This window comes from Mya arenaria, chromosome 7 (assembly GCF_026914265.1).
Source record: "Mya arenaria isolate MELC-2E11 chromosome 7, ASM2691426v1".
In the NCBI taxonomy this organism is placed as follows: domain Eukaryota; kingdom Metazoa; phylum Mollusca; class Bivalvia; order Myida; family Myidae; genus Mya; species Mya arenaria.
The window spans coordinates 37,467,828-37,492,808 of NC_069128.1; the positions used below are offsets into that span (position 1 = coordinate 37,467,828).

At 41.0% G+C, this 24,981-nt stretch overlaps 2 protein-coding genes across 2 annotated transcripts in view; both read right to left on the reverse strand.

Moving 5' to 3' along the window:
- Positions 1 to 7,307: 7,307 nt before the first annotated feature.
- Positions 7,308 to 12,541, reverse strand: LOC128241113 (uncharacterized). Its single transcript, XM_052958090.1, has 8 exons — positions 12,462 to 12,541; positions 11,526 to 11,578; positions 10,903 to 11,098; positions 10,379 to 10,558; positions 9,954 to 10,092; positions 9,516 to 9,635; positions 8,343 to 8,408; positions 7,308 to 8,055 (listed from the first exon to the last, which is right to left on the reverse strand). Exons 1-8 carry the CDS (start codon positions 12,539 to 12,541, stop codon positions 7,978 to 7,980), a joined length of 912 nt encoding a protein of 303 aa, XP_052814050.1. The 3' UTR covers positions 7,308 to 7,977.
- A 1,768-nt stretch (positions 12,542 to 14,309) lies between these two features.
- The window catches only part of LOC128241114 (uncharacterized), a 10,993-nt gene continuing 321 nt past the window's right edge, over positions 14,310 to 24,981 (reverse strand). Inside the window, exons 2-12 of the mRNA XM_052958091.1 lie at positions 23,195 to 23,440; positions 22,812 to 22,915; positions 22,485 to 22,580; positions 22,020 to 22,070; positions 20,257 to 20,371; positions 18,931 to 19,122; positions 17,893 to 18,018; positions 16,808 to 16,857; positions 16,201 to 16,378; positions 14,728 to 14,787; positions 14,310 to 14,329 (exon numbers count right to left, since the gene is read on the reverse strand). Coding sequence (XP_052814051.1) covers positions 14,310 to 14,329; positions 14,728 to 14,787; positions 16,201 to 16,378; positions 16,808 to 16,857; positions 17,893 to 18,018; positions 18,931 to 19,122; positions 20,257 to 20,371; positions 22,020 to 22,070; positions 22,485 to 22,580; positions 22,812 to 22,915; positions 23,195 to 23,440 — 1,238 coding nt within the window. The remainder of the gene's footprint in view (positions 14,330 to 14,727; positions 14,788 to 16,200; positions 16,379 to 16,807; positions 16,858 to 17,892; positions 18,019 to 18,930; positions 19,123 to 20,256; positions 20,372 to 22,019; positions 22,071 to 22,484; positions 22,581 to 22,811; positions 22,916 to 23,194; positions 23,441 to 24,981) is intronic.

Sequence of the window (24,981 nt, forward strand, 5' to 3'; positions counted from 1 at the left end):
TAAGCTTTGTTTTCAAGTTATACAAAACAGACAACGAAATACGACTATAAAAATACTGCATTATAATTATGATTAGTATAACGAATTAATCACTAAAATATGGTATTTGATGGCAATCAAGTCATGTGCCACCTTGCGTCCTTAGCCGATCCAGGCGCTCCAAAGCCTGGGAACTTGATGTCGAGGCGGCGGCGGTGGTGCGGCGGCTTTTGGGTGATTCCCGGAAGTGCCGGCAACTTGACGCGTTTCTCGTACACGTAGTTTGTAAAACGACCGTCGTCGCCAGGGATTGCGCGGCGATGGGTCCGTCCGCCATGGCCGTAGCTAGCGGCGACTGAGTGACGTCCGCGCATCTTTGCGAACTTCCGGCTAATATCCATAGATGGTGGATTATAATTAGAAAGCTGACTCTGTGCCCGACCGTCGTCCGGAAGTTGGAGCCTGGCTTGGCTGGCAGTAAGTTCGGAATCCATCTCATTACGTACACCCTTAAGTTTCTTTGATAGTCCAGTAAAGTGAATCTTAATCTCATCGTGGAATCTCCCCGGCGACTGGATGATTTTCTTCTGCTTTCTCTCAAACTTGATCCTTTCAATGTCAACGTCATTGTAGCACTGTTTACACTGCTTGAGTTCGTTTGCAGTGGTAAGAGACCGCTCAATGTCGCGCAGATTCTGTGACGTCTGCCGGATTCCTGCGCGCTGTCCCTCAATCTCATCCTTCATTTCATGAAGACGCTTGACCACGCCGTCAAGATCACGCTGGTATTTCACCAGACGCACGATTCCTGTATCAAGCGCGTGAACAACCCCATTCGTTTTCTCGATGACGTCATTTTTCTTCTCCTCGATCACGTGACCGGCGTCGCGGACACGCCGCCCGTAATATTCCTTGTACGAATTTTCATCTCCGACAGTGCATCCCCTGTGCTTCTCACGGAGGCAGATGCTGCATAGCTGCTGCGCATGATCCTCACAAAAATGCTCACAGCGCTTGTGTGGATGGTAACGACAGAAAACCATGGCGCCCACGAAACCATACATGCCAGGTCGCAGACCGCGTTAGCACAATTCCAAGTTCAATTGCTCGTGAGAACAATCCACTTCCGTAGATGTCACTTCCGGTCTTATTTCTCGCTCACCCTTCGTTCCCTGGCGGCATCCCTGATGCGCTAATATTTCATGTAAACGTTTCCATGGGAACAACGTTGATATAACACTTTCTTTTGCTTCACAACTTTTTAATTTGCATGCTATTTTTGTTCCCATATATTTTAAATCGAAATATTCAAGTTTACAAAGCACTGAAAATAATATTCGTTGGTGACATTAAACCAATTTTGGCGATGAGTTGGCATTCATTGAGCAGAGCGGTGTTAATAGCGACCCGATGGCTTCATTGTTTTAAGATAGCTCCAACCTCATTCATTTATAAAGGTATGATTAAAGGCAAATACTGGATTATGATCGTCTTTGTCTTCACACCGGCTCAACTCAGACACAACGTAGAATGTTCTGTTCAGTAGACGATACCAACTCGTTCTGTTAACGGCCGAATTCGTCAAGACGGTTAAAGATTCGTTCATTCTGGTAGCGATTCGTTTCGTTAACACATTAAAAAGCTAAACTAATATAAAGAAAATCCGTATGTACTCTGTTTCCAGAGACACTGATAATATCAAAAACAGTATATTTGTCTCAAACTATGGTTGATAAAAGTCGTGTTAAAAGGTTTTTAAAACAAGTTTTAAACTGTTTCATTAGTTTTGGAAAAGACAATATTTAATTCATAGAATATATTGTAAGAATATTCTGAGGGTTAATGAACTAATACAATTGAGAAGTATATACGCACTTTCTATGGTAGTAATTACATAATGATGTGTTAATTATATATTCTTTTTTCTAAATCATATATATTTAAATGTTCATGTATTACATTTGGCTTTTGTTCTGCTATGTTCTTCATGTTATTCAACTACATCATTCACAGTCATACCCCGTTGGTTCCGTTGTGGGTAACAATGATTCATTGTAATGTGAGTGAATCGTTTATGATACGCTCATTGTTTCTTAATCATTTCATAAAATGCTAATATTTTGTTTCTTAAGGATAAAAACACAATTATAATGATTTTCTCTTTTGACTATTTAGACCCGCTATTTAATAACAGATCAATCTGTAAACTGAAAATGCAATTATTTCTTCTCATATTTCTGTTAATGTGCCTAAAATACGAGTACAAAGCTGTTACCTGAATACCAAAAGGGGGCAGCCCAGTGCCAAACATTCTCATTTCATAAACGTATAGTTCAAACAAAAAATGGTCCTTATAAATAAAAGATGCGAGCACCTGTTTTTTGTTAAACATAGGCATTTAAAGCTAAATACATAGCAAATTTAAATATCTAGCATTTATTGATGAAGTCTAGCTATACACAATACATTATACAAGTATTAAAGAACTTTATCGGGCAAGCCATTGTCTTAATATGTTGACAAACAATATGTCTGATTTAGCCCAATGTTAACATTTGTGTTTGAAAATTATCAATCTTTTTATTTTGTAATATGAGATAAGGAACCGCCTTCAATGGATCTCGATGGAGAAGTATTAATTGATACACTCAAGTGTTTTTCTCTTTCAGACGACATTAATTGTTCTTTTCCGTCGTAAGATATTTTTTCACGAAAATCTTCATTGTCTTCAACGCATGAAAGCCACGGTGTAAAAAAACTGATGTTGAACATTATTTATTTAAAAACAGTTAGTGAATACTTTCGTAACTGGATATCAACATGTGAACACTTAAAAAAACATTTTCATTGTTTTATAATAGGATGAAGAAGTTGACGTGCGCTCCGTGACTAACAGACCAACGCTGTTATCTTCGTGCAAAGCTTTGTTGCGATTCTTTCATAGTACTAAAAGTCAGTTTCAGAACAAAACGAGCCGCATTATTATGACACATTTCCGCGTTCTTCTAACAGCGCGGCCATAGAAGTTAGACGCTTACGTAATAAAATTATCAGACAGGCTGTTTTGCTTCAAATTTAATGTAAACGGCCAATATATGTAAGCAATTCAACCAATAAGTACGGCACGAAAAACATTATTCATTATGGAAACTCAAAGTATAATATTTAAAAAAAATGCCATCCAATTCGTTTAAAAATGATTTTAACCATTACAGCTAGTTACTTAACATATTTAGCGAAATATATATGTATATATATATATCAGACAGCAGCCCCTCCGCAAATGTGGCAAAGTGCAAAGATGGTACAACAGAGCTACAGGTTTCATAGATGTTTTACAAGTGTTTGTGTTATCATGTTGAATTTGCTTTCATGGGATCTTTTTAAACTGAAAAGTTGTTTGAGGCTAACGTTTACGATTTGATTCCCTTAAGGCGAGCAACTGCTAATCTGATTTTAGCTAAATTCAAGGCTATTTTAGTATTTGGAAGTAACAGAATCGTTGCCCTCCATGTCATTGTTCTAGATAAATACATATCTATGTGTCCTGATTAATGTCCGTCCCTGACATATATGTGGAGATCTATGAATATCTTATCTAGTCAGAAGTACAGATCTTCGTCATCATATTTCGTTAGCCAAATTGATTTGGGAAACACCACTGTTGAAATCATGAAACTGACTATTTTGATTATTACAGCTGCTACCCTCGTCTGTAAGTTGAATTTATAGTTTATCGCTTCTTATATGCCGATCAGAGCCAAGTACACTTCGCTCGATTTGCAATGCATTCGTGGAATTGGTAATGAATAATACCCTTAATATTTATTTTGTAAGTTTTTTATGTCTTTGAATTTTTAAAATCTAGCGATGAAAATAAATATGCTTATTTATCATCGAAATAACATGATGCCAAATCCAAATTCGACATATATTTATCTCAGGCATTTCAACATATTTTGAGTAATTCAAATCCAATATCTGACTTCAGATTTTAGTTAATTTTAGTAATGTATGAATAATCCTGATACATACTAACTGGTAAATTTTATAGAAATGGTAATCCCGATGTGCCAAGCTCATGTATGAACTTATTTCAGAAACTGAAAATAATGAAAATCCAACATAAATTTACATGGCTTGCGTTATCTATGCATGTATCTGTGATTGTAGATTGTGAAACTGATCCCAATTATGAATGATCTAGCCTAAAAAAACTGCCAATCGGCAATGCTGAGAAAATTTATGGCATACTTGTTTTGCTTAACAGTGTCGTAAAAATAACAGATTCTTATCTTTAAACTAAATATCTATTGTTTGAATTAAGTTCAATTTCATGTAACAATCTGTAGAATATTTTATTTTATATGGCTTTCTCTACTTTAAATTGGATCAAATTATCATAGTGCACATGATAAAGGGACATATTTAAGTGTACAACTCGATACTAATTAGTTTATACTCTGATAATGTTCTTTAATACATTGGTTCGATCTTTCAGCTATTTTATTTAAGTATTTTGAATATATTTCCAGTCACAAACCTTGTTTGAATTCCATTTAAAAAAGGTTCGCAGGTTTTACTTTTCAAGGCATATTTTCTTCTAAGGGAAGTAACCCTCCGTTGACAAACTGAAGGTTAAAGACAACCTTTAGTTGCTTTAACTGTTTTAATCAATTATTTAAGAATATAAAACACTGAATGCTTGTTATTTGCGCAAATTAAAAGGCATGTTTATGACAAATAATTTGCATCATTTTTTCTGAACTACATGTTTTGATGTGGACGAATATGATTTTTTTTAATTAATTTAAGAACGGAAGTTCATAAAAAAATCAGTGTGGTTATTAGAATGACATGGATGTGGATATAGACACCATATTTCATCATCTCAGCTGTGCAACTACACACTGTATTATCTATGCGAATATAAGCACCATGTTTGCTTATCAATTCAGCTGTACTGGCATATACTATTGTTGATATGCGCATCATATGTTATCATTGTAGGCGTACAGGCATGCACGACCAACATTGATTGTCCGCAGAAGTGTGTAGACGGTTACCATTCGCAATGCATTGACCAGAAGTGCATGTGTCCGAATCGTGAGTTGTTGTTTTCTTCTGTTTTTCGATCGTCATGTTGCTTGATAACTTCGGGCGTTCAGACCACTCAAATTAAGTGACAAACTATCATCAGTAGTGAACCATTTACCAGGCGCATTAACACGAACCCGAGGCTAATTGAAACGATACTCATTGTTTGGTAGAGTCACCGACTATACCTTTGCAAATACCTGAATGTTACTATTCTTAGTGAATAGCCTAAAGATGTAGGGGTCTATGTGCCTTCCCTATGAGTAAACGTTGTCACTCTGCACATGGGCATATTTATGAACAATCCAATGTGTTTCATTTTAACCACTGACCACTCTTTTGCAAACGAAGGCCGTGAAAGCTTTCATTTCTAGTATATTGACAAAAGGTGTAGAGGTGCACATGTATGTGACTACCCTATGAGTTAACGTTAACACTCTACATATGGAAGTGTACATGCAATGTACATGAATAATCAAATGTGTGTTGACTGAGTCACATATTTTTGTGTGTTTCAGACCCCTGCGGCGCAACTACCAAATGTCCACAGGGAGCGGCGTCCGGGTGTCCACCTTTCTGTACGACCAAGTGTGACAATATGTCTTGCGTTTGTGTCTGGCCCAACAATAACTCCTATGCATAACATGCGTCTTTTTGTGGATTTCCTTTATGAAAAGCAGTAGTAAAACGATAATTAAATATGTTTTGTTCATTTTTTCATCTGCCTGTCTTAAGTGTGTTTGGATTACTCTTCTTCTTTTTCTGCTTCATTTTCTACTTCTTCTTCTTCTTCTTAGTCGAAGGATTGATTGCATGGTCTGTGTCCCTGTAGGCCCGAGGATCCTATTACCGTGAATGTCAAGATTATGCCAACTGTGTACCCATGCGTAGTTTTTTATGAGCCATTTTCAGGGTATTTATGTTTACTTATTTTCAGTTGTCAAACTGGATGAGTCAAATGGTATTTTTAAAAACTGAATCATAAAAAGGCCCCTTATATTCTGCACTTGATTGAATTTAAAACTTTGGAAATAACTTTCTAAATCTAATCCTATTTTATTTGTGCATCATTTGGGTCAAAGTTTCGTTGAATGTAGGTAAATTTCTGAATATTTTGTTAATACTCTTCTCTGATTGGTCCAAAGATATTATCAGGGTTATAGGACCCCAAAATAAACAGAATGCCGGATGATTCTGTCTTCTTTAAATTATGTAATCGTGTATGCCGGGCACATTCTCATTCATCTGAGGTTCGATCGTGATAAATCATCACTCTGGTGAACGAGGATGGCTGGGCATGGGATTGTAAATAAATTATATTGTTTTGAAAGCGTGTACATAAAATAATATATCTAAAACATGAATGTATTTTTCATAGATAATTCCAATGTAATAGTTCCAATATAAGTTCACGTTCACGGTGATTGGGCCACCCACCAAGCGACAGGTTTCTTGGTAAGATGGACCTGGGATCCTAATTTCCATTCGGAACTCCTCGGCCATTTTTATCAAAAACAATCTCGGATGTATTTGGACGGTTTACATACCCAAAAAAGTTGTACGTTTAAGTCCTCTGCAAGTAGATCGCGAAGTTATTTTATTTAGCAGTAAAACTTTATGACTTACCTCTTGGGAATTTTAATTACGTTTGCAATAATACACTTCACTGGCAATTAATTTAAACTTTGATCAATAAATGCAACTTTAAAACACTACATTTAATTAATGATATAATTCAAACATTTTCGAACCGGCACACATCCGAGGTTGTTTTCGATAAAAAAAGGGCGAGGAGTTCCGAATGCCTAATTTCTTATTTGTCGTGTTCAACACTGTACCAAGATTGTAACCCAAACCTCGGAGTAAGATTACAGGGAGAGGAAACCAAGCTATACAGCATGAGCCAGTCTGGATATGCTGTCGTCAGTTGATTTTATCACTGATAACAATGATTCGATCGATATCAGCGCGCGCTTCAAGATTTACAGCGATGTCGTATGGAGTGAAATATGTACATGACTTCACAAAAATGGTCATTACTAAAGTATTAAACTTAAGATTTTTACAATTTATACACCGATATAAAGCTGAATAATTTACCTTTCCTTTCACATAAAATGCGCTAATAACAAAAATATGCTTGGCTTTAAAACGGCGAGTTAAAAAGAGGCGTTAAATGAAAGTCGGCAATATTTGACCGCCTGTGCAGGTTTAAAAAAACAAGAGAGGTCTAACGAAAATTATCATTTATTTAATTATAAACATGAAATTTTAACAATTTATACATCGAAATAAAGCTGAATAAATTACCTTTCATTTGACATAAAATGCACTAATGAAAAAAGATGTGTGGAGTTGAAAAGGCGAGTTAAAAAAGAGACGTTCAATGAAAATCGGCAATATTTGACCGCCAGAACAGGTTTGAAAAAGAGGAAAGGTGTAATGAAAATATTCATTTATTTAAAACTGAATATGATAATTTGACAATTTATTTACCAATATAAACCTGAATACATTATCTTTCATTTAACATAGAATACACTAATGAAAAAAAATATTTGGCGTTGTATTATTGGTCCCAGCCCAAACTAAGATAAAACTAACACACTAGCTGAAAAAGAACTACATCTGACATGCCTTTATTATTTTACATTAACTAAATACATAAAACTGCTTAAAGGCTTTATTTTAATATCCATAAACATAATAAAACATTAACAACAATAAAGGAATGTAACTGGTTATATTTTCCGTCAAGCAAAATACAATAAAGGAAATATCATAATATGATTAAATGATAATGAAACAAAATGTACCAAAGCGCTATAATATGTTCGCGCATGTTCAGGCCAGCTGGTTATGCGCGCGCAACTTATATTAAAACTTCCAGTGCCATGGCAACTAAACCATTGTTCTAATTTCCATGTCAGGAGCTGATGGCTTAGGGCGTGTGTCTGTCGGAAACTCTGTGTTATATGCCTGTAAAACAGAATCAGAATCTATTGTGGCTCAAAATGTTTTAACAAATTGTGTTAGATTTAAATGTGGCGATTATTAAATTTTCCAAATTACCAACTTGGTATTCTAAACTCGGACATTAGTGTTGTAATTGTTGATGCTTGTTCATGTCTGTAATCGAAAATTATTATTTATTTTTGAGAGTATGTTTTTATTGATATTTGGAATTGTAATATACATTGATATGTATGACTGTTCATGATCACTGATTAATTTGGGTGTAAATGAAATGTTCCACTTATACTCACATCTGAGTAGAGGTTTCTGTAGACGTCCAATGGTTCGTACGAAACTGTCGGTCGTTGTATGGAATACTGGAAACAAATAAGAGACGTGAGTTCAGCATGCTCTAAGTAATATCATAAGGATGTGCCAAATCTTGAATGTCTAATTTGGATTTGTTTTTAAAGAGTTGTTGACATTTTTTCTGTAATTAATGATAACACAGTTTTGAAACTAATAACATCCACCTAACATTGACAGAACAACACGGGAACAAAATCAAGAATACAGAACAAGATAACTTCTTAAATAAATGAGTTAAGCTAGCAGATTTTAACTAAGTTAGGGTTGAAGGGTTAGTGGAATATCGGGTGGCTATAGAAAGTAAGCTAACTAGTATTCAGGCTGCAAACAAAGTAGTTGTATATAAAAGTTGCTTGAAAATGCGTTATCTTTGGCCAACATCAACATGATTCAGAAAGAAACCATTAAAATGCATATATGGAAGTATTTTAATGCGCTGATTTAAATGGTGATATATTGATGCCAATTTATGAAGGTGTCCATAAAGAGCACAAATAAGTCAAAGAGATAGTTATAACTAACAATACAGTTTCAGGTTGATATGGCCCAAATCGATATTCGGCCGAAATCGGTTGATATGGTCTTATTCGGTTGATATGAAGAAAATCGTTTTAAGACCAAAATCAGTTGATATTGCCCAAGTCAGTTTATATGACCGAAATCGGTACAAGACCGAAATCGGTTGATATGGTGTAATTCGCTATATATGACAAAAATCTGTTGATATGGGCGAAACCAGTTGATATGGCCTAATTCGGTTAAAATGAACGAAATCAATATATGACTGAAATCGGTTGACATGGCCTAATTCAGTATGTATGATAAAAATCGGTTGATTTGGGCGATATCAGTTGATATGGCCTAATTCGGTTAAAATGACCGAAATCAGTATATGGCAGATACGGTTGGTACGACTATACGGTGAAAATCATGTGACAATTCCCCAATGAACTGAAATCACATGAGTCGGATGATGTGACCGACTTTAGTTTGTATTTCTTTAATCGGTTGACATTTACTAAATATGATGATATGACCATACTCGGTTGATCTCAGCTTAATTGGTTAACATTACCTTAGTCGATTGATACCATAGATTACGATCATATACTTACGTCAGCGGCGGTGTCGATACGAAGGAAGGAAGGCACGTTTGAGGCACCAGCTTCTGGTTCTGTCGGGAGGTACATGCCCGCCCGCAGTCGGCCATTTCCGCTAAACACCGGTTCAAATGTCTGTTGGGAGAGAAAATTAGAGAATAAGAAAACAGACGCTCAAGGCTGCGCTTCGGCGATTTTTGTTGACCTAGTTACGATGTTGGAACCATTTTTTTCATACTCTTCTGTCAGTCAATTAAATCACATATTTATAACAGACTTTTGATAATATTAGTTAACACTAGGTTATAATTAAAGATAGAATAAGAAGCTTGCTGTTAGGGGATATGTATCATGTATCATGCTCTGGTAGGTTTCCTTGGCGTATCCAAATAAACGACGTCTCTAAAAGCCCCATACCCTCCAACACCGAAGTTGCTAAAGTATTAAATAAACCTCATTGACATGTCCAGGTTGTCTGTGGAATCGGCCGTATAGGGGGCTCGTCTTATCGGGGCGTGACCGGAAACTGAGGTCCCTAAGAGTCCCAATCCCTTTAGCCCTCAAAAATTCCCATTCCAAGTCATCAGACAGACTGAAAGACAAATAATATGTGTATATACTAATATATTAATAGATAATAATAATAATAATAATAATAATAATAATAATAATAATAATAATAATAATAATAATAATAATAATAATAATAATTATAATAGTAATGATAATAATAATAATAATAATAATCAGGGTTGACCATTGACTTATTATCATATATAATTATGTTTGAAGCAATCGTCACCAATTTGTAAAAAGGATGCTAAAATGATGCTAACATCCATATATTGTACCCTTAAATGACCCTACGAATTAATTACCTGACACCGTGCGTCTTTTTATCTCGTCGGCGGCGTATGCAGAGCCAAACAATGATGGCTACAAGAATGAGCAGGAAAGCACTTCCTGTACCCAGAGATACCGCCAACACGAACCAAAGTGTCGCTGTCGTCTGCTCACATTGCGCGCCGTGATACACGTGCCATGATGTCACCTCGCACCTGCAACATACGGGTTATTATTGTTCTATTTTTAGAAATCGCCAAATGTAAAATGTGCCTGTCCTTACTATCTAATTTGCCCGTATCACTCTTTTTTGAAGAAGCAAATTTCCAGAAACGCAATTAAAAGTTTGACTTTAAGTAATATATATGCAAACATATGTTTTATTTTGAATGTAATTTATTCAGTCGAAAGCGTCACCCAAGTCAATGTTCCATATACGAATGAACCAGTAAATTAATTTCATAGAGTGTTTTATCTGAATATGTACCATATATATCATTCATATTCGTGCATTTTTTACCAAACCACTCGCCCTCGTTTATTTGTCATATCGACATACTTGCAAGCCAGTGCATTGTCTTGGAGACCAAAGAAGCACGTGCCATGATCCCCACATAAGCCCTGCCCATTCGGCCCCTCGCATTTGTGTCTGCAAGAGGGTGATCCATTCCCCGCGCACGTGAAATAGTAGGCGGTGGTCGGGCACACGTCTGACCGAAAGTAGGAACAGGGGTCGGGAGACTGTTCGTATGCCTCTGTTAGGAAAAAGGTTTATAAACAATACATGAACAAGATATAAATGAATATTTACTATAGTAATCAATTAGCTGGACGGTTGTGAACGCCACGGATTACATTGTACCGTTTATAGCCATAACACTCAATATTAGTAGAAATTAACCTATGTAGGACAGTTATCTATTATGAGTTACCGCTCTTATTGATAATATAACCATATTTAAAACAATATGTTGCATGTAAAACTAGATATCATGCCATTTTCAGCCTAATTGATCATGGCATGCAGTAAACATATTTCCCAGCGCATTAAGGAGGTCGGTTTGTTAAAAATTGGGTGATCGATTTGATAAAATATTGATTTTAGTTAAATAACCTTAAACATTCGAGAGAATGGAAAAAAAATAACACGAATTGAATCTGTTTGATATCAAGAGAAGTTACCTTTTTTTCCCGCTATCTCTTCCACAATGTTGTTGACTTCAATAGCGTCCTCGCTGATATTGATATGGAGGACCTTTGTTAAAAGGTGAGTCAGATTTGTGGCAATGACGTTTTTTTGCGACGTTAGTATTGATTTGGATATCTTCTAGTGCCTTCACGGTTTCATGTGCGATCCCTGGTTTCTCTTGTGGCACTGTCGTCGCAATGTGACACCGTATACTTCCTGCACTGTAATGAATAGTGAGTTTATACACACACCTGACCTCATTAAATATCAGATACGAAAATGACGTCATGAAATATTAAGTGGATGAATGAATTTCAATCACCATGAAACACTGTATTCATATTGAATGCATTCGTCTCTGAATGGTATAATTAAGAAATGATTTGATACATATAAGTAATTTACTAACTATTGTGACAAAATAGGCGTCCCTGATGTTTATGACAAAGTTCATGATGTAGAATATCTAAAAACACATTCATAACGAGTCAACACACTATTGGCTAAGTCGACATGGAATAGGGATTGCATCCGACGTCATCGGAAGTTTCCACGAATGTATATTTTCAAGAACCAGCTTTTTAAAATGTACTCTGTGATTTCGATTGACCAGGATTTTAAAAGCTACATTTTGAAGTTTTAATTAATAAGCATTAACCTTTACCTGTAAGTGACTGTGAAGTTTACATGTGGAATGTTGTTAAACATTGTCTGCATGAGCTGAAATAAATACGAAAACAACTAAATTACAAGAATTATGTTGATGACAGGCACCGAGACGCAACTGAATATGTTGTGGCCTGATCGTGTGGACATAAATATTAAGATATGAGAAGACAAAAGATAACGGATCCCTTTATGTTGAATTTCATTAACCGACAATTGTATCCGTCCGTCATATATCGGCTATACGGTAATGCTACGTTTACACTATGTTCCCGGTGGCCACGGCAGCCCCGTTTGCCCGAAACGTATTGCGCCGTGTGATTTTGGCCATTTTTGTCCCCATTTTGTTAGGTTGTGCTAAGTTTCCTCACGTTTTATCAAGGTAACCGTGACAAGCCGTAGGGGCGAACAAGTGGTTCGTCCAAGGCGCACTAAGGTCCGGGCGCGGTCTACCAGGGATGCATGTACGTTGCGTCCCGGTCCGATACGTTCTGATGGGATCCCTCACGTTGTTCACGTCTTCATTCAGGTCTGATGCGTTTTCCACGTTTTGTCAAGGCTTCCTATGCATCGAACGCGAACACCGCAGAACTTTGGATTACGTTTGTGTCCACGGTATAAATAAAATCCCCCAAACAACAGCAATCGCGGTATCACTGTATCAGAACACTTCGACAAGTAAACATGAATTCCAAAGATGAAGAAGATTTTGTGTTTTCACCGCAAATGAAACGTAACAAAACGGCTATCGTTCACTCTAGCTTGCCGTGAAAACCGTGACAAAACGAAGCACAACGTGACAAAACTGGAAAGGAACTTCAGATGCCGGGGATTACATATGATTCCCGCCCCCATACGGACGATTTATAAGTTGTGTAACGGCCTATTACGTACTGTCACGTGTCACGTGTCATTACGTTTACCCCGTTTTACTACGACCTACTACCGGTATCATCCACACCGTGGCTGCCGTGGTAATTTTTTTGACAGTTTAAAATTCTGGCCCGGCATGCACGGCAATAACGGTCTGTCACGTTTGCATATCTCACTCCCCCGCGCTGTCTCACGTTTATCCCGTTTTCTCCACGGTGGTCTGAAACGGGGCTGCCGTGGCCACCGGGAACATAGTGTAAACGTATAGCATAATGCAGTATGTACGGAATCTAGACGGTACAGCCGTTGTCGGTTATATCCGGAGTCGTTAATAACATTATTAAATAAATATTTATTCATTCTTTTTTAGTTCGGGTAATATGTTGCTGTACGAGAATTATCAAAAAAGTAATAATTTTATATTTGCCCTCGGATAAAATATAAAACGCCCGTATTTTGTATTTTTTGAAAGGCATATTTAAGCAAACAAAACATCTATTATTCGGAGGCCTTAGTCCTTCGTATCTTTGACTCGGGCTTTACAAACTAGGGATGAGCTTGGATGGAATGCTCATGATTTCTCGTATGATTCTTCGTATACTTCAGAATAAAGACCAAACAAAATGTTGAATACGCATAAGTGGCCGATAGGTCGGGCTTCGTCTCAAACGTTCTATGGCAACATTGCCCTTCTTAGGATTACTTTGCAATTACTTAAAAAAGGACCAAATAAATATCATCAGCCAAGTTCAAATTTAAAACGGATTAGATTTAAATAAAATACAATTATAAGTAATTGCATTTTGATTTATTTATGATTGAATACATATTACCATATGTGTGTTTGTAGTGTAAGCCTTCTGATTAATGCTGGTTATAAATACTAAAATACTCTAAATGTGTACGGTACGGTGTACTGCGACCCGGGTTTTAATACTAGGCTATATGGAGAGAAATCGAATAGAATTTTATAGATATGTCTTCATACACTTTTTTCATATAAAACATCTTTTTCTATGGTAATTTTCATGTTGTAAAATGGTTTTAAAATCAATAGTGAAAATAAATTTTGGAGCCAGTGTGACTGAGAACAACCTCCAAAACAGTCACACAGGAACAACTTGAACAAGCGAATCCTCGAATTTCTTCTTTGAACTTCGATCATTTTCTCACATATATTTAGTAGCGACTCGAGGAGATTCTTACAAGATTTCAAAAAGAGAGGTTTAAAGTCTCGTTCATGGCAGAGCTACTTGATCTTAAATCACAAGTGTGAAGTTATACTCTGACACTGCATTCACTTTCATAAAGTATATTGTATCGGAGAGATATTACCAGTTCCCTAAAGTGTCTGTTAAAGTCTGCATCTTGACCGATTGCCTCGCTGAATGTAGTTTGAATCACAAGTGTGAAGTTGAACACGACCACGGCCCTCACTATTAAAACAGTTATCGTTTTAATAATAAGTACGAAATATATATTGTTACATAGTTGTGTGAAAATAATGTGCAAATACAAAATCTTTAATCTTTAAGGTTGATTACACGTTGTAATATTAATAATGGCGTATAGCTGCCCGAATAATACTCCACAATATTGTCGTTGAAATTTAAAACAAATGAAAAATAAGTAAGAGAAACAAAACAGTCAAATTACCTAAGTTTGGCTTCATAGTGGGAAAAACCGTTGAGGCTGTGTTAGGTGGGCCTGTAGTCACTGAAGTAGAATGCGTACTTGGTGTTACTGTTCTCACATAAGTAGACATTGCACTTGGCGTGCCTATAGAAAATGTTGTACCGGGTAACCCTATTGTGGATATAGTGGACACTGTACTTGCTGTCCCTGTTGTGACTGTATAGGAGGCTGTACTTGGTGTCCCTGTAGTGGCTGTATTAGATGCTGTACTTGGTGTCCCTGTAGTGGCTGTATTAGAGGCTGTACTTGGTGTCCCTGTAGTGGCTGTATTAGAGGCTGTACTTGGTGTCCCTGTAGTGGCTGTATAGGATACTGTACTTGGTGTCCCTGTAGTGGCTGTATTAGAGGCTGTACTTGGTGTCCCTGTAGTGGCTGTATTGGAGGCTGTACTTGGTGTCCCTGTAGTGGCTGTATTAGAGGCTGTACTTGGTGTCCCTGTAGTGGCTGTATTAAAGGCTGTACTTGGTGTCCCTGTAGTGGCTGTATTGGAGGCTGTACTTGGTGTCCCTGTAGTGGCTGTATAGGATACTTTACTTGGTGTACCTGTAGTGGCTGTATTAGATGCTGTTGTTGTTGTCCCTGTAGTGGCTGTATAAGAGGTTGTACTTGGTGTCTTTGTAGTGGCTGTATTAGAGGCTGTATTTGGTGTCCCTGTAGTGGCTGTGTAGGAGACTGTACCCAGTGTCCCTGTAGTGGCTGTATTAGAGGCTGTACTTGGTGTCCCTGTAGTGGTTGTATTAGAGGCTGTACCTGGTGTCCCTGTTGTGGCTGTATTAGATGCTGCACGTGGTGTCCCTGTAGTGGCTGTTTTAGAGGTTGTACTTGGTGTACCTGAAGTGGCAATAGTGGACACTGTACCTGTTGGCCCTGTAGTGGCTGTATTGGAGACTGAACTTGGTGTCCCCGCAGTGGCTGTATTAGAGTCTGTACTTGGTGTCCCTGTAGTGGCTTTTTTATAGGCTGTACTTGGTGTCCCTGTAGTGGCTTTATTATAGGCTGTACTTTGTGTCCCTGTAGTGGCTGTATTAGAGGCTGTACTTGGTGTCCCTGTAGTGGCTGTATTAGAGGCTGTACTTGGTGTCCCTGTAGTGGCTGTATTAGAGGCTGTACTTGGTGTCCCTGTAGTGGCTGTATTAGAGGCTGTACTTTGTGTCCCTGTAGTGGCTGTATTAGAGGCTGTACTTGGTTTCCAAGCAGTTGGTGTATAATAGGCTGTACTTGGTGTCCCTGTAGTGGCTGTATTAGAGGTTGTATTTGGTGTCCCTGTAGTGGCTGTGTAGGAGACTCTACCTAGTATCCCTGTAGTGGCTGTATTAGAGGCTGTACTTGGTGTCCCTGTAGTGGCTGTATTAGAGGCTGTACTTGGTGTCCCTGTAGTGGCTGTATTAGAGGCTGTACTTGGTGTCCCTGTAGTGGCTGTATAATAGGCTGTACTTTGTGTCCCTGTAGTGGCTGTATCAGAGGCTGTTATTGGTGTCCCTGTAGTGGCTGTATTAGAGGCTGTACTTGGTGTCCCTGTAGTGGCTGTATTAGAGGCTGTACTTGGTGTCCCTGTAGTGGCTGTATTAGAGGCTGTACTTGGTGTCCCTGTAGTGGCTGTATTAGAGGCTGTACTTGGTGTCCCTGTAGTGGCTGTATTAGAGGCTGTACTTGGTGTCCCTGTAGTGGCTGTTTCAGAGGCTGTACTTGGTGTCCCTGTAGTGGCTGTTTTATAGGCTGTACTTGGTGTCCCTGTAGTGGCTGTATTAGAGGCTGTACTTGGTGTCCCTGTAGTGGCTGTATAGGATACTGTACTTGGTGTCCCTGTAGTGGCTGTATTAGAGGCTGTACTTGGTGTCCCTGTAGTGGCTGTTTCAGAGGCTGTACTTGGTGTCCCTGTAGTGGCTGTTTTATAGGCTGTACTTGGTGTCCCTGTAGTGCCTGTATTAGAGGCTGTACTTGGTGTCCCTGTAGTGGCTGTTTTATAGGCTGTACTTGGTGTCCCTGTAGTGGCTGTATTGGAGGCTGTACTTGGGATCCCTGTAGTGGCTGCATAGGATACTTTACTTGGTGTACCTGTAGTGGCTGTATTAGATGCTGTTGTTGTTGTCCCTGTAGTGGATGTATAAGAGGTTGTACTTGGTGTCTTTGTACTGGCTGTATTAGAGGCTGTACCTGGTGTCCCTGAAGTGTCTGTATAGGAGACTGTACTTGGTGTCCCTGTAGTGGCTGTATTAGAGGCTGTACTTGGTGTCCCTGTAGTGGCTGTAAAGGAGAATGTACTTGGTGTCCCTGTAATGGCTGTATTAGAGACTGTACCTAGTGTCCCTGTAGTGGCTGTATTAGAGGCTGAACTTGGTGTCACTGTATTGGCTGTATTAGATGCTGTACTTGGTGTCCCTGTAGTGGCTGTATTAGAGGCTGTACTTGGTGTCCCTGTAGTGGCTTTTTTATAGGCTGTACTTGGTGTCCCTGTAGTGGCTTTATTATAGGCTGTACTTGGTGTCCCTGTAGTGGCTGTATTAGAGGATGTACTTGGTGTCCCTGTAGTGGCTGTATTAGAGGATGTACTTGGTGTCCCTGTAGTGGCTGTATTAGAGGCTGTACTTGGTGTCCCTGTAGTGGCTGTATTAGAGGCTGTACTTGGTGTCCCTGTAGTGGCTGTATTAGAGGCTGTACTTGGTGTCCCTGTAGTGGCTTTAGTGGAAACTGTACTTGGTGTCCATGTAGTGGCTGTATTAGATGCTGTACTTGTTGTCACTGTAGTGGTTGTATAGGAGACTGTATCTAGTGTCCCTGTAGTGGCTGTATTAGAGGCTGTACTTCGTGTCCCTGTAGTGGCTGTATAGGATACTGTACTTGGTGTCCCTGTAGTGGCTGTATTAGAGGCTGTACTTGGTGTCCTTGAAGTGGCTGCATTAGAGGCTGTACTTGGTGTCCCTGTAGTGGCTGTATTAGAGGCTGTATTTGTTGTCCCTGCATTGGTTGTATTAGAGACTTTACTTGGTGTCCCTGTAGTGGCTGTATTAGAGGCTGCACTTGGTGTCCCTGTAGTGGCTACTTTTGAGGCTGTACTTGGTGTCCCTGTAGTGGCTGTATTAGAGGCTGTACTTGGTGTCCTGGTAGTGGCTGTATAGGAGACTGTACTTGGTGTCCCTGTTGTGGCTGTATTAGAGGCTGTTATTGGTGTCCCTGTAATGGCTGTATTAGAGGCTGTACTTGATGTCTCTGTAGTGATTGTATTAGAGGCTGTACTTGGTGTCCCTGAAGTTGCTGTAAAGGAGACTGTACTTGGTGTCCCTGTAATGGCTGTATTATAGGCTGTACTTGGTGTTCCATTAGTGGCTGTTTTAGAGGCTGAACTTGGTGTCCCTGTAGTGGCTGTATTAGAGGCTGTACTTGGTTGCCGAATAGTGGATGTCATATAGTCTGTACTTTGTGTCTCTGTAGTGGCTGTTTTATAGGCTGTACTTGGTGTCCCTGTAGTGGCTGTATTAGAGGCTGTACTTGGTGTCCCTATAGTGGCTGCATTAGAGGCTGTACTTGGTGTCCCTGTAGTGGCTGTATTAGAGGCTGTACTTGGTGTCCCTGCAGTGGTTGTATTAGAGTCTCTACTTGGTGTCCCTGTAGTGGATGTATTAGAGGCTGCACTTGGTGTCCCTGAAGTGGCTGTACTTGGTGTCCCTGTAGTGGCTGTATTAGAGGCTGTACTTGGTGTCCCTGTAGTGGCTGTATTAGAGGGTGTATTTGGTGTCCCTGTAATGGCAATAGTGGACACTGTACTTGGTGTCCCTGTTGTGGCTGTATTAGAGGCTGTACTTGGTGTCCCTGTAGTGGCTGTATTAGAGGCTGTACTTGGTGTCCCTGTAGTGGCTGTATTAGAGGCTGTACTTGGTGTCCCTGTAGTGGCTGTATTAGAGGCTGTACTTGGTGTCCCTGTAGTGGCTTTAGTGGAAATGGTACTTGGTGTCCATGTAGTGGCTGTATTAGATGCTGTACTTGTTGTCCCTGTAGTGTTTGTATAGGAGACTGTATCTAGTGTCCCTGTAGTGGCTGTATTAGAGGCTGTACTTGGTGTCACTGTATTGGCTGTATTAGATGTTGTACTTGGTATCCCTGTAGTGGCTGTATTAGAGGCTGTACGTGGTGTCCCTGTAGTGGCTGTAGTAAAGGCTGTACTTGGTGTCTCTGTAGTGGCTGTATTAGAGTCTGTACTTGGTGTCCTTGTAGTGGCTGTTGTATAGGCTGTACTTGGTGTCCCTGCAGTGGTTGTATTAGAGTCTCTACTTGGTGTCCCTGTAGTGGCTGTATTAGAGGCTGCACTTGGTGTCTCTGTAGTGGCTGTTTTAGTGGCTGTTCTTGGTGTCCCTGTAGTGGCTGTATTAGAGGCTGTACTTGGTGTCCCTGTAGTGACTGTAATAGAGGCTGTAGTTGGTGTCCCTGTAGTGGCAATAGTGGACACTGTACTTCGTGTCCCTGTAGTGGCTTTTCTATAGGCTGTACTTGGTGTCCCTGTAGTGGCTGTATTAGAGGCTGTACTTGGTGTCCCTGAAGTGGCTGTATAGGAGACTGTACTTGGTGTCCCTGTAGTGGCTGTATTAGAGGCTGTACTTGGTGTCCCTGTAGTGGCTGTATAGGAGACTGTACTTGGTGTCTCTGTAGTGGCTGTATTAGAGGCTGTACTTGGTTTCCCTGTAGTGGCTGTAAAGGAGACTGTACTTAGTGTCCCTGTAATGGCTGTATTAGAGGCTGTACTTGGTGTCCCTGTAGTGGCTGTATTAGAGGCTGTACTTGGTGTCCCTGTAGTGGCTGTATTAGAGGCTGTACTTGGTGTCCCTGTAGTGGATGTTATATAGTCTGTACTTGGTGTCCCTGTAGTGTCTATATTATAGGCTGTATTTGGTGTCCCTGTAGTGGCTGTATTAGAGGCTGTACTTGGTGTCCCTGTAAGGGCTGTATTATAGGCTGTAATTGGTGTCCCTGTAGTGGCTGTATTAGAGGCTGCACTTGGTGTCCATGTAGTGGCTGCATTGGAGGCTGTACTTGGTGTCCCTGTATTGGCTGTATTAGAGGCTGTACTTGGTGTCCCTGAAGTGGTTGTATTAGAGGCTGTGCTTGGTGTCCCTGTTGTGGCTGTATTAGAGTTTGCACGTGGTGTCCCTGTAGTGGCTGTTTGAGAGATTGTACTTTGTGTCCCTGTAGTGTTTGTATTAGAGGCTGTACTTGGTGTCCCTGTAATGGCTGTACTACGGGCTGTACTTGATGTCACTGTAGTGGTTGTATTAAAGGCTGTACTTGGTGTTCCTGAAGTGGCTGTATAGGAGACTGTACTTGGTGTCCCTGTAGTGGCTGTATTAGAGGCTGTACTTGGTGTCCCTGTAGTGGCTGTATTGGAGGCTGTACTTGGTGTCCCTGTAGTGGCTGTATTAGAGGCTGTACTTGGTGTCCCTGTAGTGGCTGTATTAGAGGCTGTACTTGGTGTCCCTGTAGTGGCTGTATTAGAGGCTGTACTTGGTGTCCCTGTAGTGGCTGCATAGAATACTTTACTTGGTGTCCCTGTATTTTCTGTATTAGATGCTGAAGTGGTTGTATTAGAGGCTGTACTTGGTGTCCCTGTAGTGGCGGTATTAGAGGCTGTACTTGTTGTCCCTGTAGTGCCTGTATTAGAGGCTGTACTTGGTGTCCCTGTAGTGGCAATAGTGGACACCGTATTTGGTGTCCCAATAGTGGCTGTTTTATAGGCTGTACTTGGTGTCCCTGTAGTGGCTGTATTAGAGGCTGTACTTGGTGTCCCTGTAGTGGCTGTATTAGAGGCTGTATTTGTTGTCCCTGCATTGGTTGTATTAGAGACTTTACTTGGTGTCCCTGTAGTGGCTGTATTAGAGGCTGCACTTGGTGTCCCTGTAGTGGCTTTAGTGGAAACTGTACTTGGTGTCCCTGTAGTGGCTGTATTAGAGGCTGTACTTGGTGTCCTAGTAGTGGCTGTATAGGAGACTGTACTTGGTGTCCCTGTTGTGGCTGTATTAGAGGCTGTTATTGGTGTCCCTGTAATGGCTGTATTAGAGGCTGTACTTGATATCCCTGTAGTGGTTGTATTAGAGGCTCTACTTGGTGTCCCTGAAGTGGCTGTATAGGAGTCTGTACTTGGTGTCCCTGTTATGGCTGTAAAGGAGACTGTACTTGATATCCCTGTAGTGGTTGTATAAGAGGCTGTACTTGATGTCCCTGAAGTGGCTGCAATAGAGGCTGTACTTGGTGTCCCTGTAGTGGCTGTATTAGAGGCTGTATTTGTTGTCCCTGCATTGGTTGTATTAGAGACTTTACTTGGTGTTCCTGTAGTGGCTGTATTAGAGACTGCACTTGGTGTCCCTGTAGTGGCTGCTTTTGAGGCTGTACTTGGTGTGCCTGTAGTGGCTGTATTAGAGGCTGTTATTGATGACTCTGTAATGGCTGTATTAGAGGCTGTACTTGGTGTCCCTGTAGTGGCTGTATTAGAGGCTGTACTTGGTGTCCCTGAAGTGGCTGTATAGGAGACTGTACTTGGTGTCCCTGTAATGGCTGTATTAGAGGCTGTACTTGGTGTTCCAGTAGTGGCTGTATTAGAGGCTGAACTTGGTTTCCCTGTAGTGGCTGTATTAGAGGCTGTACTTGGTGTCCCGATAGTGGATGTTATATAGTCTGTACTTGGTGTCCCTGTAGTGTCTATATTAGAGGCTGTACTTGGTGTCCCTGTATTGGCTGTATTAGAGGCTGTACTTGGTGTCCCTGTAGTGGCTGTATTAGAGGCTGTACTTGGTGTCCCTGTAGTGGCTGTATTAGAGGCTGTACTTGGTGTCCCTGTAGTGGCTGTTTTATAGGCTGTACTTGGTGTCCCTGAAGTGGCTGTATAGGAGACTGTACTTGGTGTCCCTGTAGAGGCTGTATTAGAGGCTGTACTTGGTGTTCCTGTAGTGGCTGTAAAAGAGACTGTACCTAGTGTCCCTGTAGAGGCTGTATTAGAGGCTGTACTTGGTGTTCCTGTAGTGGCTGTATTAGAGACTGTACCTAGTGTCCCTGTAGTGGCTGTATTAGAGGCTGTACTTGGTGTCCCTGTAGTGGCAATAGTGGACACTGTACTTGGTGTCCCTGTAATGGCTGTATTAGAGGCTGTGTTTGGTGGTCTTTGAAGTGGCTGTGTTAAAGGCTGTACTTGGTGTCCCTGTAGTGGCTGCATTAGAGGCTGTACTTTGTGTCCCTGTAGTGGCTGTTTTATAGGCTGTACTTGGTGTCCTTGCAGTGGCTGTATTAGAGTCTCTTCTTGGTGTCCCTGTAGTGGCTGTATTAGAGGCTGTACTTGGTGTCCCTGTAGTGGCTGTATTAGAGGCTGTACTTGGTGTCCCTGTAGTGGCTGTATTAGAGGCTGTACTTGGTGTCCCTGTAGTGGCTGTATTAGAGGCTGAACTTGGTGTCACTGTAGTGGCAAAAGTTGACACTGTACTTGGTGTCCCTGTAGTGGCTGTTTTATAGGCTGTACTTGGTGTCCCTGTAGTGGCTGTATTAGAGGCTGTACTTGGTGTCCCTGAAGTGGCTGTATAGGAGACTGTACTTGGTGTCCCTGTAGTGGTTGTATTAGAGGCTGTACTTGGTGTCCCTGGAGTGGCTGTATAGGAGACTGTACTTAGTGTCCCTGTAATGGCTGTATTAGAGGCTGTACTTGGTGTCCCTGTAGTGGCTGTATTAGAGGCTGAACTTGGTGTCACTGTATTGGCTGTATTAGATGCTGTACTTGGTGTTCCTGTAGTGGCTGTATTGGAGACTGAACTTGGTGTCCCTGCAGTGGCTGTATTAGAGGCTGTACTTGGTGTCCCTGTAGTGGCTTTTTTATAGGCTGTACTTGGTGTCCCTGTAGTGGCTTTATTATAGGCTGTACTTGGTGTCCCTGTAGTGGCTGTATTAGAGGATGTACTTGGTGTCCCTGTAGTGGCTGTATTAGAGGCTGTACTTGGTGTCCCTGTAGTGGCTGTATTAGAGGCTGTACTTGGTGTCCCTGTAGTGGCTGTATTAGAGGCTGTACTTGGTGTCCCTGTAGTGGCTGTATTAGAGGCTGTACTTGGTGTCCCTGTAGTGGCTTTAGTGGAAACTGTACTTGGTGTCCATGTAGTGGCTGTATTAGATGCTGTACTTGTTGTCACTGTAGTGGTTGTATAGGAGACTGTATCTAGTGTCCCTGTAGTGGCTGTATAGGATACTGTACTTGGTGTCCCTGCAGTGGCTGTATTAGAGGCTGTACTTGGTGTCCCTGAAGTGGCTTCATTCGAGGCTGTATTTGGTGTACCTTTAGTGGCTGTATTAGAGGCTGTATTTGGTGTCCCTGCAGTGGTTGTATTAGAGACTTTACTTGGTGTCCCTGTAGTGGCTGTATTAGAGGCTGTACTTGGTGTCCCTGTAGTGGCTACTTTTGAAGCTGTACTTGGTGTCCCTGTAGTGGCTGTATTAGAGGCTATACTTGGTGTCTTGGTAGTGGCTGTATAGGAGACTGTACTTGGTATCCCTGTTGTTGCTGTATTAGAGGCTGTTATTGGTGACCCTGTAATGGCTGTATTAGAGGCTGTGCTTGATGTCTCTGTAGTGATTGTATTAGAGGCTGTACTTGGTGTCCCTGAAGTTGCTGTAAAGGAGACTGTACTTGGTGTCCCTGTAATGGCTGTATTATAGGCTGTACTTGGTGTTCCATTAGTGGCTGTATTAGAGGCTGAACTTGGTGTCCCTGTAGTGGCTGTATTAGAGGCTGTACTTGGTTGCCCAATAGTGGATGTCATATAGTCTGTACTTTGTGTCTCTGTAGTGGCTGTTTTATAGGCTGTACTTGGTGTCCCTGTAGTGGCTGTATAAGACGCTGTACTTGGTGTCCCTATAGTGGCTGCATTAGAGACTGTACTTGGTGTCCCTGTAGTGGCTGTATTAGAAGCTGTACTTGGTGTCCCTGCAGTGGTTGTATTAGAGTCTCTAATTGGTGTCCCTGTAGTGGATGTATTAGAGGCTGCACTTGGTGTCCCTGAAGTGGCTGTACTTGGTGTCCCTGTAGTGGCTGTATTAGAGGCTGTACTTGGTGTCCCTGTAGTGGCTGTATTAGAGGGTGTACTTGGTGTCCCTGTAGTGGCAATAGTGGACACTGTACTTGGTGTCCCTGTAGTGGCTGTATTAGAGGCTGTACTTGGTGTCCCTGTAGTGGCTGTATTAAAGGCTGTACTTGGTGTCCCTGTAGTGGCTGTATTAGAGGCTGTACTTGGTGTCCCTGTAGTGGCTGTATTAGAGGCTGTACTTGGTGTCCCTGTAGTGGCTTTAGTGGAAATGGTACTTGGTGTTCATGTAGTGGCTGCATTAGATGCTGTACTTGTTGTCACTGTAGTGTTTGTATAGGAGACTGTATCTAGTGTCCCTGTAGTGGCTGTATTAGAGTCTGTACTTGGTGTCACTGTATTGGCGGTATTTGATGCTGTACTTGGTGTCCCTGTTGTGGCTGTATTAGAGGCTGTACTTGGTGTCCCTGTAGTGGCTGTATTAGAGGCTGTACTTGGTGTCCCTGTAGTGGCTGTATTAGAGGCTGTACTTGGTGTCCTTGTAGTGGCTGTTTTATAGGCTGTACTTGGTGTCCCTGCAGTGGTTGTATTAGAGTCTCTACTTGGTGTCCCTGTAGTGGCTGTATTAGAGGCTGCACTTGGTGTCTCTGTAGTGGCTGTTTTAGTGGCTGTACTTGGTGTCCCTGTAGTGGCTGTATTAGAGGCTGTACTTGGTGTCCTGTAGTGACTGTATAGAGGCTGTAGTTGGTGTCCCTGTAGTGGCAATAGTGACACTGTACTTGGTGTCCCTGTATGGCTTTTCTATAGGCTGTACTTGGTGTCCCTGTAGTGGCTGTATTAGAGGCTGTACTTGGTGTCCCTGAGTGGCTGTATAGGAGACTGTACTTGGTGTCCCTGTAGTGGCTGTATTAGAGGCTGTACTTGGTGTCCCTGTAGTGGCTGTATAGGAGACTGTACTTGGTGTCTCTGTAGTGGCTGTATTAGAGGCTGTACTTGGTGACCCTGTAGTGGCTGTAAAGGAGACTGTACTTAGTGTCCCTGTAATGGCTGTATTAGAGGCTGTACTTAGTGTCCCTGTAATGGCTGTATTAGAGGCTGTACTTGATGTCCCTGTAGTGTTTGTATTAGAGTCTGTAGTTGGTGTCCCTGAAGTGACTGTATAGGAGACTGTACTTGG